A 14,551-nucleotide genomic window follows, 5' to 3' on the forward strand; every position below is an offset into this window, starting at 1 on the left:
AAGTTAATTTATAATATCGACACGTATGCCAGGACATTAACCTAACATTCCATGAATGGTAAACACGGCTGAGTGAGCTGTAGACAACTGCGATTTGCGACTCGCACTCGGTCCATATGTGTGCCATCTTGTTTATATGTATGTTTTATTTTGTCTTTTTATAAACATAGCTGGTGAATTCCTTGATGACAAAATATGTTTAAGTTTTTTTAAATATTTTATTTAAGTAAGCGCTTAGATTTACTATTTACAAATCTTGAGATATTGAGTAGCGGAGTTCAACGCCGCGCTTTCGCGCTTTTATTGGAGCGAAATGAAAGTATTAAATATTTAATCCTCTCGAATGGGAATCGAACCCGCAAACGTCGCGTTTACAATCCTCATCTGTGTGTGCTTAGTATGTGTGTTAACTAATGGCTAAAAATATATTATTAATGATACATTTACATATATTTTATTATATGCAAAATGTATAAACCAAGAAATAGAAGTAACACAGTACCATCGTACCCTACTAAACCAAGCAAATATATGAATTCGAATATACTTCCCAAGTTCCCAGATCTTATTATAACAGGAAAATATTAGGCCATAGCACTCAATAATGATATTTCTAAAATACAATAAAACTTTAGTATCAGTTGTCTATTGTTTCTATATCTTGATATATCAACACCTTTATATAAAACACAGGAATAATACAAAATTAAAACAAAATAAATATAAAATTATATTCGTTTATTTTATAAACAACCTATTCAACAACGTCATAACAGTTTTGACTGAAAGAAATTCAAATACATATTATTTATTAGTAGATCTATATAAACGTAACTTAAAAATTAAATAAGATCTAATATCACAGTTCATATTGTTATAAGGCATTAAATTACATTAAACAAAAACAAGCTGAGATTGCATATAGTACCTAGTTTAAACTTGGTTTTGTTTCTCTTTAGATAATTTTAAAAGTACAGTTGTTTGACATTGGTCTTGTGAAATATAAGCTATTAATTTAAATAGATAAATTTGAATAGATTGAAGAAAAATATATTAAAAAATAAAGATAGCAGAGTTGGAAGCCGTACTTCTTGAAAACGGCCACGACGAAATTAAATGTTTTCTTTTTCAATTTTTTTGTAAGCTTGTCTCTTCTGTAGACAGATTATGACAAACTTTTTGCTTTCCAAATATTATTACAAAAATGAATGATCATTTTGCAAGAGAGGCTGTTATTTATTCAAATACTTTAGGATATCTTAAAGTATTTTTACATACTAAAGCTATATTGATCTGGAATTGTAGATAATAATTTATATTTTACAAATTAAACAAAAAGATTGCTAAAATAATATCACAATCTAAAAAATAATATAATTAACAACACAACTATAAGACACTTTCATGCTCTCACTATTTTAAAATATATTATAGTAATGTATTAAATTATTCAAATTCTTATTTTTTTTTCAATTTCATATAAAATTTTAAAATATCGTTATTATATCTTTTTAAATATATTGTAAATAAATCTAGATAAGTAAATCTAGATTAAAAATGAACGTTTAATATTATTTTTATAGGAATGTAAAATAAACTCTAAATCTATTTTGACATGTCTACTAACACTACTATTATTCTTTACTACCTCGGACAGAATTTAAAATGAGGAAAAAGGAAGCAGTGCAGTGAAAGGAATCTGAAACAAATTGAAAATGTTGTAACTCTTGACTTTTACTCGATAAACTAGAAAGATTATTCTGTTTTATATTAGCCATATAATGGAGAACTTTAAAGTAAGTTAAATATAATTTTTCGATAACTGTTATTCAATAATATACTGAATAATAAGTGTGGTACAAATTACACTTGAAAATAGAAAATATATAAATATTTTTTTCATAAAAATCATATGATAAAGTATATTAAGTAAACATTACTATTAAAAAGTTACTACATAAAAAAATCTTACCTAGTTGGGTCATATCTGACATCGAAACCGGGAACGTTTATAACATTCCAACCACTCTTCGAGTGTGAATAACTGAAGGATATTTGGTCACGGAAAGTTTCCGGCATCAAGAGTTTCATTTGCTCTAAGTGAGAATGAAATTCTGGCACTCGAGTCAAATTTTTCTTCATAAGATGTTCTGAAATGGAATTTTGTATTTACTTTCTTCTTTCATTTGGGCGCTTAGCGTTCTATTTTGACAGATATCATAAAAATGATGATAGACATTTGTCATTTGACTGCCCTATTGGTTTAGTAGGTGCTTTACAGTGTAACTGCTAGTAGTTTTTTATCCCGTTCATAATAGGGTAGGGGATAAGATATTTCGTTTCCACCTAAACTAGGATTATTCATTCGAATCCGAATATTTTATTGTTGGAATATTATATTTAAAATTATCAAATTTTCTACGTTTCAAGTAGCAATTGGGAAAAAAAAAGTAAATAATGTTTATTATTATTCACCAATTGTTATTAAATAAATGAACGTTAATGAAAATTAATAAGTGAAGAAGAATTTCATACCTATAATGAATCCCATGGAGACATCATCTGGAAGACGAATACCCTCACAAATACTTATAAATCTGCCACCGCTAAAACAAAAACAAAAAAATTATTAAAAATATGAAGAAAAAAGATTTCTTCTTCACTCTCCTGATTTTACTAATAAATTTAAAATTAAATATATTTTTTTCTCTTACCTCGCTACTGGCAACATTTTCAAAGCTAAACTTCGGCTTATACAAAATCCAGCTCCACCAGTTGCGAACCAGAAAGAAAATAGCAACTGCAACAAATAGTTTCATTTAATTACATTTCTTTAAACGTTTATTTTATATTTAAAATATATTTCGTATTTGGCGCTGAACTGCAATACGACAGACGCTGATTTAAATCTTGGATGGAAAGTAAAGCAGTGTTCTCGGAAACTATTTTAGTTGAAATTGAAGAAGAAGAAGGAATAGAGTTGAAGATCTACTAAATATATATTATTTCTATAGAGAATTCGAGAAATATGTACACTTAAATTATTGTGAAAGATAGTAAAATATTAGCATTTAAATGTTTTTTCTTAATATTAAAAATAATGTTTATTTACCTTGCTAATTGGCTTCTTATATATTTTTACAGGCTCATAGATGGATGTTCTTCCGAGATACCAATCCTCTTGGTGGTTGTACGTTTGTAATATGGACACCAGTCGCGGTATATTGACATAGTTATCATCATCGAAATGGCAGAACCATCTATGGAAATAAAAATAATATAAAATACACCGTACAACATATTTAAGTGTGTATTATTTTAAATATGCTGTAATCTATTTGTTTAAATTTTAAAGTATAATAAAAAACGCATAGGCAAGGATATCCAAATTAAAATTTAATAAACTATTAAAACATATAAAAAAAATAACATAGCCAGATTTGAACCCGCGCCTCTCCAACCCATCCAAGCATTCTGACCGCTAAGTTACACGTCCTCATCAAGCTACGTTGAAATTCTTTTACACTTTTTACAACTTATTTATGTTGTTATCTCTGAAGGGAGACTTTTACAAATTTAATTTTAAAATACTAAAAAAAACATAATCCTTTTTCTTTCCAATAATAATTGTGTATTAAGACTGGAACGTAAATTCCCTAAGAAAATTACTTTAAATTACCAGGTAGCATTTTACGGTTGTCATATTTGCGAATTACCCAAAAAGAGGCGAAGACTTCATCATCTCCATCCAAGATTCCATTAATGACAATGACATAATTGTACTTTTACGGTCGATACAAATTGTTCCAAGACCTTTAAGTACAAGTATAAATTATACTGCTTATAATTTGCTGATATTACGGTTTTATCAAATAATACCTGCGCCCGCGCAATCAGATACGCTGTATTGCAAGATGGCGTACGACAAATGGTTGCATACAAAATATAAGGGATCCAATTTCTGCATATCAGGTTCATTCGAGAATTTAGTGGTTAACCTTGGTATCTTGTTATGAATTTATATTATAAGTTGTCTATAGCAATAAGTTGTTAAAATACGTGTCTTCAATAAATATATTCCAATATAAAATATATGCTAATTTCTACCATAATATAAATATATATATTTTTAATTTTTTTAGTATAATCGTGAATTATGTGAGATATTAGTGGTTTTCAATTCCACTCGATCTAATTAGAAGAAACGTTGGTGTCCATTAGCCTTCACTAAGGATGAAAAATGAAGCAAACTTATATTAGCTTTTATACTATAAAACAAAAATATAATAAAACAATATAAAACAAATTATCATATTTCCTTTTTATACTGCATTAAAGTTTTAAATAATGATCACCAAGAGTATTCTAACAGAGCAGAGCAGAGCCGCGGCAGTAAATATCCTGGGGGATTAATGTTGGAGTTACTCCGAGTTCCAAACCTCCGTACATTGGTACCTCTCGTAAACTGTAACTGGAAACGTGGAGAATGTAGAAGTGCCTTTGACCGAGCCGCTTGCGGTGTAGTCGAATTTTGAATTAAACTATGTTATGTAAATGAGGCTTGTACCTTATACTTATGTATGGGTAGTTAGTGTAAAATTATTTAAGGCATTATATGTAAATCCATACCTATATTATAAATTCGAAAGTAACTCTGTCTGTCTGTCTGTCTTTTACGCAAACAGGGCCAAACCGCCAATTTAATTGTGATAAAATACTCATAGAGAGATACTTGACGGTCTCGGGATGAACATAGGATACTTTTTTTTTCTCTTATTTGTAATATTTTTGATATATATCAATATATTAAAATACTTATTAATTTGTTAATAACAACCGTCGCTAAGCGACCGTTGCTAAGCAACGATTTGCAAAGTTTGTTAGAAAACGTTACCCAAAATGAGCTTGCTTAACGCATCTCTCTATTACAAACTGAAAATAATTTCATAAATATATTTAATAAATATTCGTATAGTTCAAGCGGGCGTAGCTAGTTAGGCGTAGTAAGTTATTTATCTGTATTTGTTAACATTAACTAATGGTAAATTTAATCAAATAATATATCTCTTTGTAATTTATTAATTAATTAATTATTCCTTGTAAAAAAAATAACAAAAATTAAAAGTAACGAAAATTTTAAATGATCCATTGTTTAAAAGTACTCATCTAGTATCAATTTATATGAATGTAAACCATTATCTCATTACACAAGTCAGGATATCCACCTGAGGCCAATAAAGAGAACGCCAATTCCGCTTAGAATACAATTTGGAAGCTCTGTTATACATTTATATGCGTGTTTTAGTTAGATTTACGTCTCTTGTTGGAAGAAAATATTATTTTTACAGGTTTTTAATATTAAGTTGGTTACGAAATGGTACCAAATATATAGCCCAGTAGCCTATTTTTAAAAAAACTTAAAGCGTAGTGGGATTGACAGAGAGAAAGTAGTGTTATCTAGTGTAGTGTGACTACAAGTTTTGTTGTTAACATCTCTTAAGACACAAATAAGCCAAATAGATATTTTGAGGCCATCATTGTGCCAGTGTCTGACTGTACAAATTCCCGCTTTGGACAAGGACTAAACGGCGTTGTGTTACGCCAATCATGGCAAACAAAAATCTGTGTATTTATAGCAGTGTAGGTAGGGACGGGTAAAACGTAAAGCTGAAAAACTCCTATGAACGGCTATAAAAACGATTATATTTATATTTCAATAAAAGTAACATATTTTTTATTTTTAATATAATTTTAGTTACAATAGCTTAATAAGCGTGAATAATATGATTAAATGTCTATGAAGCAAATTATATTATTGTAAAAGATCCTAATGTTACATCAAGGGAAATTAAACTTTACACTTAAGCAATAGAGGCAATAATTCCAGGCAATATTTTCACTGACAGTTTTAATTTTATTATATTCGCTATAAAGCGTTTAATTTGAAATAGCAAATTGGCAATTTATTCGATGATGAAGGTATATATTTTATTCTAAAGACATAGAAATTTAAATATATAAATACGTACTAGTGTAAATCGCGCGGCTTTGTCTAGTTAGAATATATTAGTGCATATGAATAGAAAGTATACAAATACGAGTATAAACCTTCGTGAAGCACTTGCAATTAAAGAAAAATGCCTTAAAATTAGTTGCGTCCTTTCAAAGAAGTGTAAATCGAAATGAAATTAATTTCTTATATAATATGTAAAATATACGTTCGTGTAAATGTTGCTTAACGCTTTAGAAATATGAATCTTAGTCCTATTTTAGGCTAGAGCAGGAAAACAAAAATAATCAAATTGAATCCACTACTATCGTGTTAACAGTCACCTACTACATCACAATGGTCTCTATTCCACTATTTATATTATATTTCAAATCAAAAATCCACGTGAAAAAACAAATTTAAAGAAAAACCAAACAAAGCATTTCTTTACTTTAATGAACGCGTAAAAATTATTGTAAGCCCAAAATAATATTAGACGTCCACTCGAAAAACCATTAACTAGTGTTGTTTATTTAAACCTGGAGGTCTCATATTAAAGGGTCTACAGCTTGAATGGTAGTTAGAAGCCGTTGCCTTTGATAACTAAGTAAATTTAACAGGTAGTTCTGTCATGGGATCATTATGGGGTGTTGGAAGCGTCGAGTATTTGAATGTTATTAACATTAAACAACTTATGTGTAGTTAAGAATAAATAAATAAACATTTTTTTTGTAATAATTGTAAGAATATTTATTTATATAATTCATTGAGAATTACTTAAAAGATAAATTAAATGAATGGATAAAATATTATGTGACTAACCCTGAACTCTACCCGTGTATACGTTCTCATCAAGCGACGTTGAAATTTTACACGCTTTTTACAACTTATTTACATTCTTATACGTTTTACAATTAAAATAAAGTCTAAGTGTAAAATAACACTTTAAAAAACGTAAAAAATATATTGTGCTTTAAAAATTAAAATCACAATAAAATCCGTTATGTTCTTAGCAAGACCTAAGTAGACCTAAGTGTACGTAACGTGTAAGTCTGTAGAGTAGTGTTTTAACACTTGTTTTATATCATTTTATCAAAATTAATACAGATATCTAAAAATCGCAAATACCTACTGAGGTATTTATTGTCATAACAATATATTATTATTATATAGGCAGTGGTTGCAAGTTCACACGCCTTATAATGACATATAACAATAATCGGCATTGGCCTTACACGTATTCGTTTCGGTCTGTTTAATTCACATCTATTCGTTAGGTTATGCTACATACAGTAGCGCGCATGTCAGTCAATGTATGAGATAAAATGGGAACCACCCATTATACCCACTCGAGGAAGTGAAATATTTATTTACGTTTATATTCATTTCTTCGCTCTGGTGGCAAAGCGCGGCGTTGAGTTCTGCCACTCATCACGCAAAGTGAGGAACGGAGTGTCTTAACACTAGGTTCCGTCTGCCTACCCTGCTATGTGCGGGATTCAGCGTGAAGCTGATGATATATTTTTCGACAAATAAAAACCATGTTGATATTTGATTAGAAATAGCAGCCAGAAATAAAAAAGATGAGTTAAGTATATATAAAACTGAATTAAATAAATATAATAATATTCCGTACAGTATATTTAGTAGATGCCGTATGTGGTAGATATGGAAGCAGCCTTCTTAAGTTCGTAGAAGCGTCTTAACCGCCAAGAACAATACGAGAGCAAACTGTTTTTGCAACTTGCATTCTTTTAACATTTCTATTAAAAGATTTTTAAAAATTTCTTTACTGGATTTTTATTATAACTTGACATATATATAACGAGACAAAGCAAGTTCTACCACACGCAAAGCCTCCAGAATTCGGCAGAAAGTTCGGGTTCCCTCTGCCTACCCTGCTGTGTGCGGGATACGCGGATTATATGGTCAATTAGCCTTAAACGAATTAAGCATATAAGCTGTATGCAGTTAAGCTAGATAAATGCAGTTTTATAAAGGCCAATGAGACGCGCTTAAGCCCATCGTTCTATATAAGTAATATAAGTATACGTAACGGTTATTACTTTCTCCAAATAATATTTTTTACATATATATTTTTATATTTATTTCACATATAAATTGTATATTCTGGATAAAGAAAGCCTAATGTTAAAAATAAGAAAAATAAATATAATTCTGTCCCCCTAGAACGGGTTTGAACCCACTATTCTGCCTTTACAATCAAACGCCACAATCTCCTCTTACAATGCTCATATTCATTATTTACCCAGTAACCTGTCAAAACAGTAGTTAAAAGCGTTTTGTTTTTACTAATAACAGAAACGAATACAACTTCAATATAAACCGGCCGGTTTTCGGAATACATTAATGAATTAGTTTGCTTTCAGAAATATTTAAGTAAATATTTTATAGAAGCTTTTAAACGTCGAATTGCTTTATTTGAACAAAATATTTTACTTGTTGTTGTTTTAATTAATTAACATACGCGGAGTATTTAATTGTGATTTGATGAGATAAATTTTAAGAATATATTATTAGATTAATTATATAAAGATTATATTAAATTATATTTTTAACCAACTTCTGTAAGAAAAGGAGGTTATCAATTCGACCGTATATTTTATTATGATTTTAAGTTGGCGTGGTCTGTCTGGTAGTAAATACGATGGTAGCAGGTTGAGTTCCCGTTCATTTATGTTATTGAATTATTTTCCTTTTCCCGCTTTGGTAAAACAAAGGGCAGCGTTGAGAACCGCTATTAAATGTTTCGAATTTGAGCTAAAAATGGACAATGGCGTGTCTTCTTAACATAAAGTTCTCTCTAGTAACTCTGATATAGTTATTTTTATTTTGTTAGCATTCGCTTCACTTCGTTCCTATTCGATCACTTACGTTCCCCATATAGTTATTCTGGATAAAAACATAAAGACAAAAAAAAAAAAAATTATTAGATATCATTAGTCAAATTTTACTAAAAAAAACTAACATAGACAATATGTAAAGGTAAGTAAATAGTTCGATATAAAAATGTAACCAAAGCTTATAACTTTTCTGAGCTTAATTTTTCCTACTATATACTTATTTTATTTTCATATTTTCTTGTATAAGATGTATTTTTATTGTTATTTTATGACGTCATCGCATATATACTTTAAATCGCTACGAAAACGGTCACGTCCTGCATTAATTGTAGAGTTGTTATAGTATCTTATGATTAACGTTGATTAATTACTATCATCATAATTATAATGATATAAACAAAAAGTTTAATTGCTTTTTAATAGCTTAGAACATTTATTTCTTAGTGACAAGAGATAGATTGTTCGAAAGAAGCTTAATTTTATATGTGACTAAGCTTTATCCGTAGACGCCATTTTAGTGCAGTGGACATGTCTGGCTGTAGGTACATGTAATAAGTAATAGTATGTAATATTAGGGTATAGGGTTCGGATTCTCAATTTAGGAAAACTTTTATATACATAATATTTATTTTTTCTGTTATGGTAAAACAAAATACGTTTTATATTTTTTATTTATCCTGCTTTTTAGTATTTTTGTCTGCACCATTAAAAACAAATATTGTTTATGTTATAATAAGAATAGGTATGTATTATGCCTTAAAACTGTTTCATCTATTTGTATGAACAAGATACGAGTATATATAAATATTTCTTTCTTCTTAATTCAATCGATTTCCTAACAATAAAGAGAACGATTGCACAGATGCACTAATAAGGCAATAAATAATATTTCTACTTTCTATGATACCTTCAATTTAAAACATATAATTTTAAAGCACCTAAAATTTTTCGTTGCATTGAAAATGAAAAAAGTTACAACGTACACCTAACACGTGCTTACATTAAAAATTAGTGGCAATTTCAGAACCGTGTAGCTTAATAATATACATATTGAAGTACTTACTTTTTACCGCTATCCAAAAAGTGGTCATATTCCACGGACATTTTGCAACAGAGGTGTTTGCGCTGATGTGACGCCGAGCACTTGGTGTTTACCATGTGGCCGTCTGGTGGGAAAAAGTTAACAGTTTACAACTGTATTCCGAATGTACAAGGTTCAATTTACATTGGGACAATAATTATGAAGTATCGAGCTCAATTGCTACTGCTTTGAATTGAGATTTGAAATTTTCAAAGTTTGACGGCACCGAGCGTTCTCATATATACGAGATAGGAGAGTACCTCCCATTCAGTTAGAGATATGGCTGGTGTTTCAAAAGTTTGTAAAAATAATGTTTATTACGCTGCTTTTCACAAAGTTGGGAAAAATAGAATGTAAAGGTAGAGTTATAATATTCAATTTCATTTTATGTTCAATCCTAAAATTGGATGAATTTAATAAATATTTAAACCTAATAATATGGTCTATATTATTATGTTTAAATTTAATAAATTTAATAAATATTTAAATTAAAGTCTAACTGCAGTAGATACGCTTTATTTTACGACATTTTTTGGTGTCTTCATAAGTATTATATTTTAGTACGTTTACTTACTTGTTTGGTCCTGCAGTTGTTTGTTATCTATATCAGTGAAGAACCATGTCTGAAACAAGGAAAAGGTAATTCATTTTTTAGCTTTTTATAGTTCTGGTTTCCGTCTTTTCTGCGTATCAGGATAGAAAAAGGTAAGCAAGTAAGAGTTAACACTTTCCGTTCCACGCTATCCGCCCTATTTTTCTATTGCCGCAACGCACGCGTCAATATTTTTATTTTACTTTTTAAAAATTTCGGTAAGTGAGAAACGGAATTGTCTTAACAGTGCCTTAATACTGAATGAAAATATTAAATATTTCATTTTCCTCGAGTGGGCATCGAACCCACAGTCAACTTCTGCTCCAGCTACACGACTAGCCTCATGCTATTTAAATATAATCATTTTAATATTTAAAAACAACTAACTATAGAATGTTAATAATAAGTATATCACAACGTATTGAAATAAACTTCTAGTTAACCCGACCACAGAGAGCAACAAAACTTACTAATGATAAAGTTAATATTATCTAAGTTTATCTCACAGATAAGGTATACTAGGAATGCATTGGCATAGCTAAACAAACTTTTCACTTCTCAAAACTCTGGCTGGCAGCTTAAATAAAAAAAAATATTATGGCATGCTGAAATATCATATTTTAAATAAATTATATCTTCGTTACGATATTATAATTACTCTCAGAACCATTAATATTTCTTAATTAACTTGTTTTACGTTTATTATGAAAATGTAGTACTGAATGAAAACAAATTAAAACATGTATATTTTTCATGTTAATATAATAACATAGTAATGTTTTTTTTTCAGATTCCCGCTGTATCCCGCATGTATAAACAAAGGGCTAAAACACTTTATTTTCTTTTATTTATTTATTTTTTTTTTCTTTTATATTTTTATTTATTTATTTTCTGCGGAATTATGAAGGTTTTGCATATTGAGCCGGAGCGAAAAAATGTAAATATTAAATATTTTATTTCTCCGAGTGGGAATCGAACCAACAACCTGTTTCTTTTACAACACGATTGTGCTCCTGCGCCAGTCAAGTAATGCTTTAAACTATTTTTATAGCTTAAGTGCTATAGAAGGATATATAGCATTCTGTTTAAATGACTATACAGCCGTAACTGTCTTATTTTCTCATTTGATTTATATTGATACTCTCGGCCATTAGTTAAAGAGTCGAAGATAAAGCATTAAGAAGTTATTTCTGTAGAGCTCCAAAGATTTAATAATAAGTTAATTTACAAGTTTAAAAAAAAAAACAAAACTACAACTAAAATTTTTTTTACAATTCTCATTCAAAATATCCAAACGTCAAACTATTCTTAATCATCACATAAATCAAAAACGATAAGCTCACATTTATACAAAAAAGGGTGAAAGCAAGGCAACAGTCCGGTCACGTGGCGAGCGCGCTCGTGCCACGCGCTGCGCAAGCGCAGGGCCCGTGTACAATAGTTATTTATGTTGGTCCTTCGAGCGGGATTAACGGGCGATTATGCACGCTCCAGATTCAGAAAACGAGCTAAACGAGGTATTGCTCACGCTTGACCCCAACCAGTTGTCTATTGTTAGATTCTAGATGCTTTATTGAAACTGTCGTGGCTAAATGAAATAGTATTTGTGCTGTTTTGTAATTTTGTGTTGAAATTAAATAAAATTAACACTTACGTTAAAATAACAATAAAATGAAAAGAAAATAAAAGAAATATAGTTTTGTATGTTTTATTTATCCTCAATAAACTATCCGTATCTCTAGCTCGTGCCCTCGTAAATTTTAAAAGCAATTTAAAAAGAATACGATTATTTTAATATTTACTGCTTCACTTTTATTATTCTAAATTACAGTGACGTATTAAATGACAGTGTCAAGTTTTATTCTTATCACGCACTGATCCCCAACAACACATCTTGTGGGACAAGTTCGTTACTTGTATAATTTAGATATCAGGTTTTTAACGACGACTTTTGGCAGATGTTTCTTAAAATTATTTTGGATGCTGGATAACCCATCACTGATGAAGAGATAAGTGAATAAAATTAAGAAGTTTCTCGTATAACTACAAAATGTTGACATTAAAATACAAACTCGCAATCTTGATGCTCAGTATAATACGTAAATGAAATTATTTTCCGTTTATTATGTTACAAATGTAAGAATAACCAATTTTAATGAAACACAAAAAATAATAATCATTTTGTCTGTTTGTATTTCTGTGCATTTTACCGTGTACGGTAATCTCAATAACGGTTTAACCGATTTAAATACAGTTTTCATTATTGTATCTTGGAAAACTTCTTTAACATTTATTATAAAAAATAATTTTGACGCTGTATACTAGGTCTTAAGAAGTGTTTTAACTCCGTTCAATACTTTCCGCCGAAATTTTCGACGTATTGCGCGTTGAGTGGCGTAACTCAACGCCGGGCTTTCGCCTTGGTTCCCTAACATTTAGTATTTGTTTTACTTTAATCGGCTTATAAATAAAAAGTTATATCAATTTAATAAAGTATTATATTTGACAAAATTGTTTGAAATTTTAATTTTCAATGTATAAATATTATCTTTAAAGTGATAATGTTACAAGAATACAAAAATTAAGATTAGTAAATAAATAATTGTTTAGTTCAAGCGGACGAAGCCGCGGGCTGGCCGCTAGTGAATAAATAATACTTTATTATTTAAAATCTTAGCTACATTTAAAGTTTTTATCATAAATGACATCTTGTCGTTTTGGTTATTGTCTACTGTCCCAATATACTTATTAGATACTTATAACGAAGCACCAGCTGTTTGTTATCAATTTAGAACAAGTGTTCTTGTATGTTTGTATAAAATAATCTTAGCGTTGAATTCATATTGAAGATACATATTTATTTGTATATTTTTCTTTTAGTTTATTTTTCGGTTTCATAATAATATTACTAACTAAAGCGGTTATTAAAGAAATAAAAATATTCAACAAACTTGTTATGAAGTAAATTAAATATAAATTAGTATAGAAAAGAAATATATTGTCGGTTACTAAAAAAGTAATCTTACCTGTTCCTTCGCTAATTGGAACCACGTCTTCAATATTACTGGCAGTCTTGTATTTTGATAATGTTTAGTTGTCTTAACACTTATAAAAACATCATCCAAAGTAATATTTTTACTTTGGCCACTGTCAAAAATACTGGTTTTCGTCACGGGTTCTATAGATAAATCGGCAACTTGCACTGACCGACTTTCTTGGAAGTTAAAATTCACTCCACCTTGATAAACAAGTAAACTGCTGTATCCTAAAGCTATGAGGAGGGCCACAGCCTTAATTATCCTACGCCCACCCATGGCTGAGCCGGCTGGCGCCACAGCGCCGATGTACGTAACTAAGTTTTGTCACTCATCTGTTGCACTTTCTTATCGAAATACAAAACGGTTGAAGAACGCAAAAACACTTGTAGCGCCAGAGAACGGTTATAAACTGAATAAAAATGTAGCACAGGCGGCAAATACGCCCGCGCTTGCGCAGCCCCTCCACGCTTAGAGGAAGGGAGAGGTCCCATGGTGCCCTCTCCCTTCCTCTAAGCTTACCTGCGCGCGCGCCGGTCTAACCGCCGGCAGCGACACGCGTGTCAATGGCTCACGTAATTGTTACCTTCATCGGTGCATCTACATATATTGTGCACATGTTTTTATATAGAAACAGATAATCGGCTTTGATTTTTAAGCTTTGATTTATTTGTAAGACTAACATTCTTCATTTAACAATAATATTCTTGATTGTAGTAAATATGTTTTTTTTATATTTTATATTTTCACGGATCCTCTATGGCATCAAGTTACTTGTTTAAGTAGCATTTTAAAACACTTTTTTCGTGTACATATTAATATTTAAAGAATTTATGACATGTTCAAGTCGAATTAATTTTAATAAACCTGTATTATATAGATATTTCAAATTATATTTATATATTATTATAATATTTCAAATATTAAAATAACTTTAATATTTTTTCGTATTATTGTTTATTTTATATGTTACGAGTAATAAAAATATTT

The 14,551-nt window shown here is 29.7% G+C and overlaps 1 protein-coding gene across 1 annotated transcript; it reads right to left on the reverse strand.

Moving 5' to 3' along the window:
* Positions 1–721: 721 nt before the first annotated feature.
* On the reverse strand, positions 722–13,981 carry fng (Fringe glycosyltransferase). Its single transcript, XM_085204922.1, has 8 exons — positions 13,553–13,981; positions 10,509–10,557; positions 9,917–10,019; positions 3,113–3,260; positions 2,715–2,800; positions 2,536–2,606; positions 1,973–2,150; positions 722–1,699 (listed from the first exon to the last, which is right to left on the reverse strand). The coding sequence occupies exons 1-8, from the start codon at positions 13,838–13,840 to the stop codon at positions 1,645–1,647; spliced, it is 978 nt and encodes a 325-aa protein (XP_085061048.1). The 5' UTR covers positions 13,841–13,981; the 3' UTR covers positions 722–1,644.
* Positions 13,982–14,551: the final 570 nt, after the last annotated feature.

This window comes from Heliconius melpomene, chromosome 20, assembly GCF_056956725.1.
Source record: "Heliconius melpomene rosina isolate 202511_hmr_F chromosome 20, ASM5695672v1, whole genome shotgun sequence".
NCBI classification, from domain to species: Eukaryota; Metazoa; Arthropoda; class Insecta; order Lepidoptera; family Nymphalidae; genus Heliconius; species Heliconius melpomene.

Bases quoted from the DNA above. Each gene is read 5' to 3' on its own strand.
- fng (XM_085204922.1), bottom strand. From the start codon at position 13,840: ATGGGTGGGCGTAGGATAATTAAGGCTGTGGCCCTCCTCATAGCTTTA. The intron at 10,558-13,552 runs GTAAGATTACTT...TCCTTGTTTCAG, and splicing joins TCCAATTAGCGAAGGAACAG to ACATGGTTCTTCACTGATAT. The intron at 3,261-9,916 runs GTAAGTACTTCA...TTATTTCCATAG, and splicing joins TTTTTGGATAGCGGTAAAAA to ATGGTTCTGCCATTTCGATG.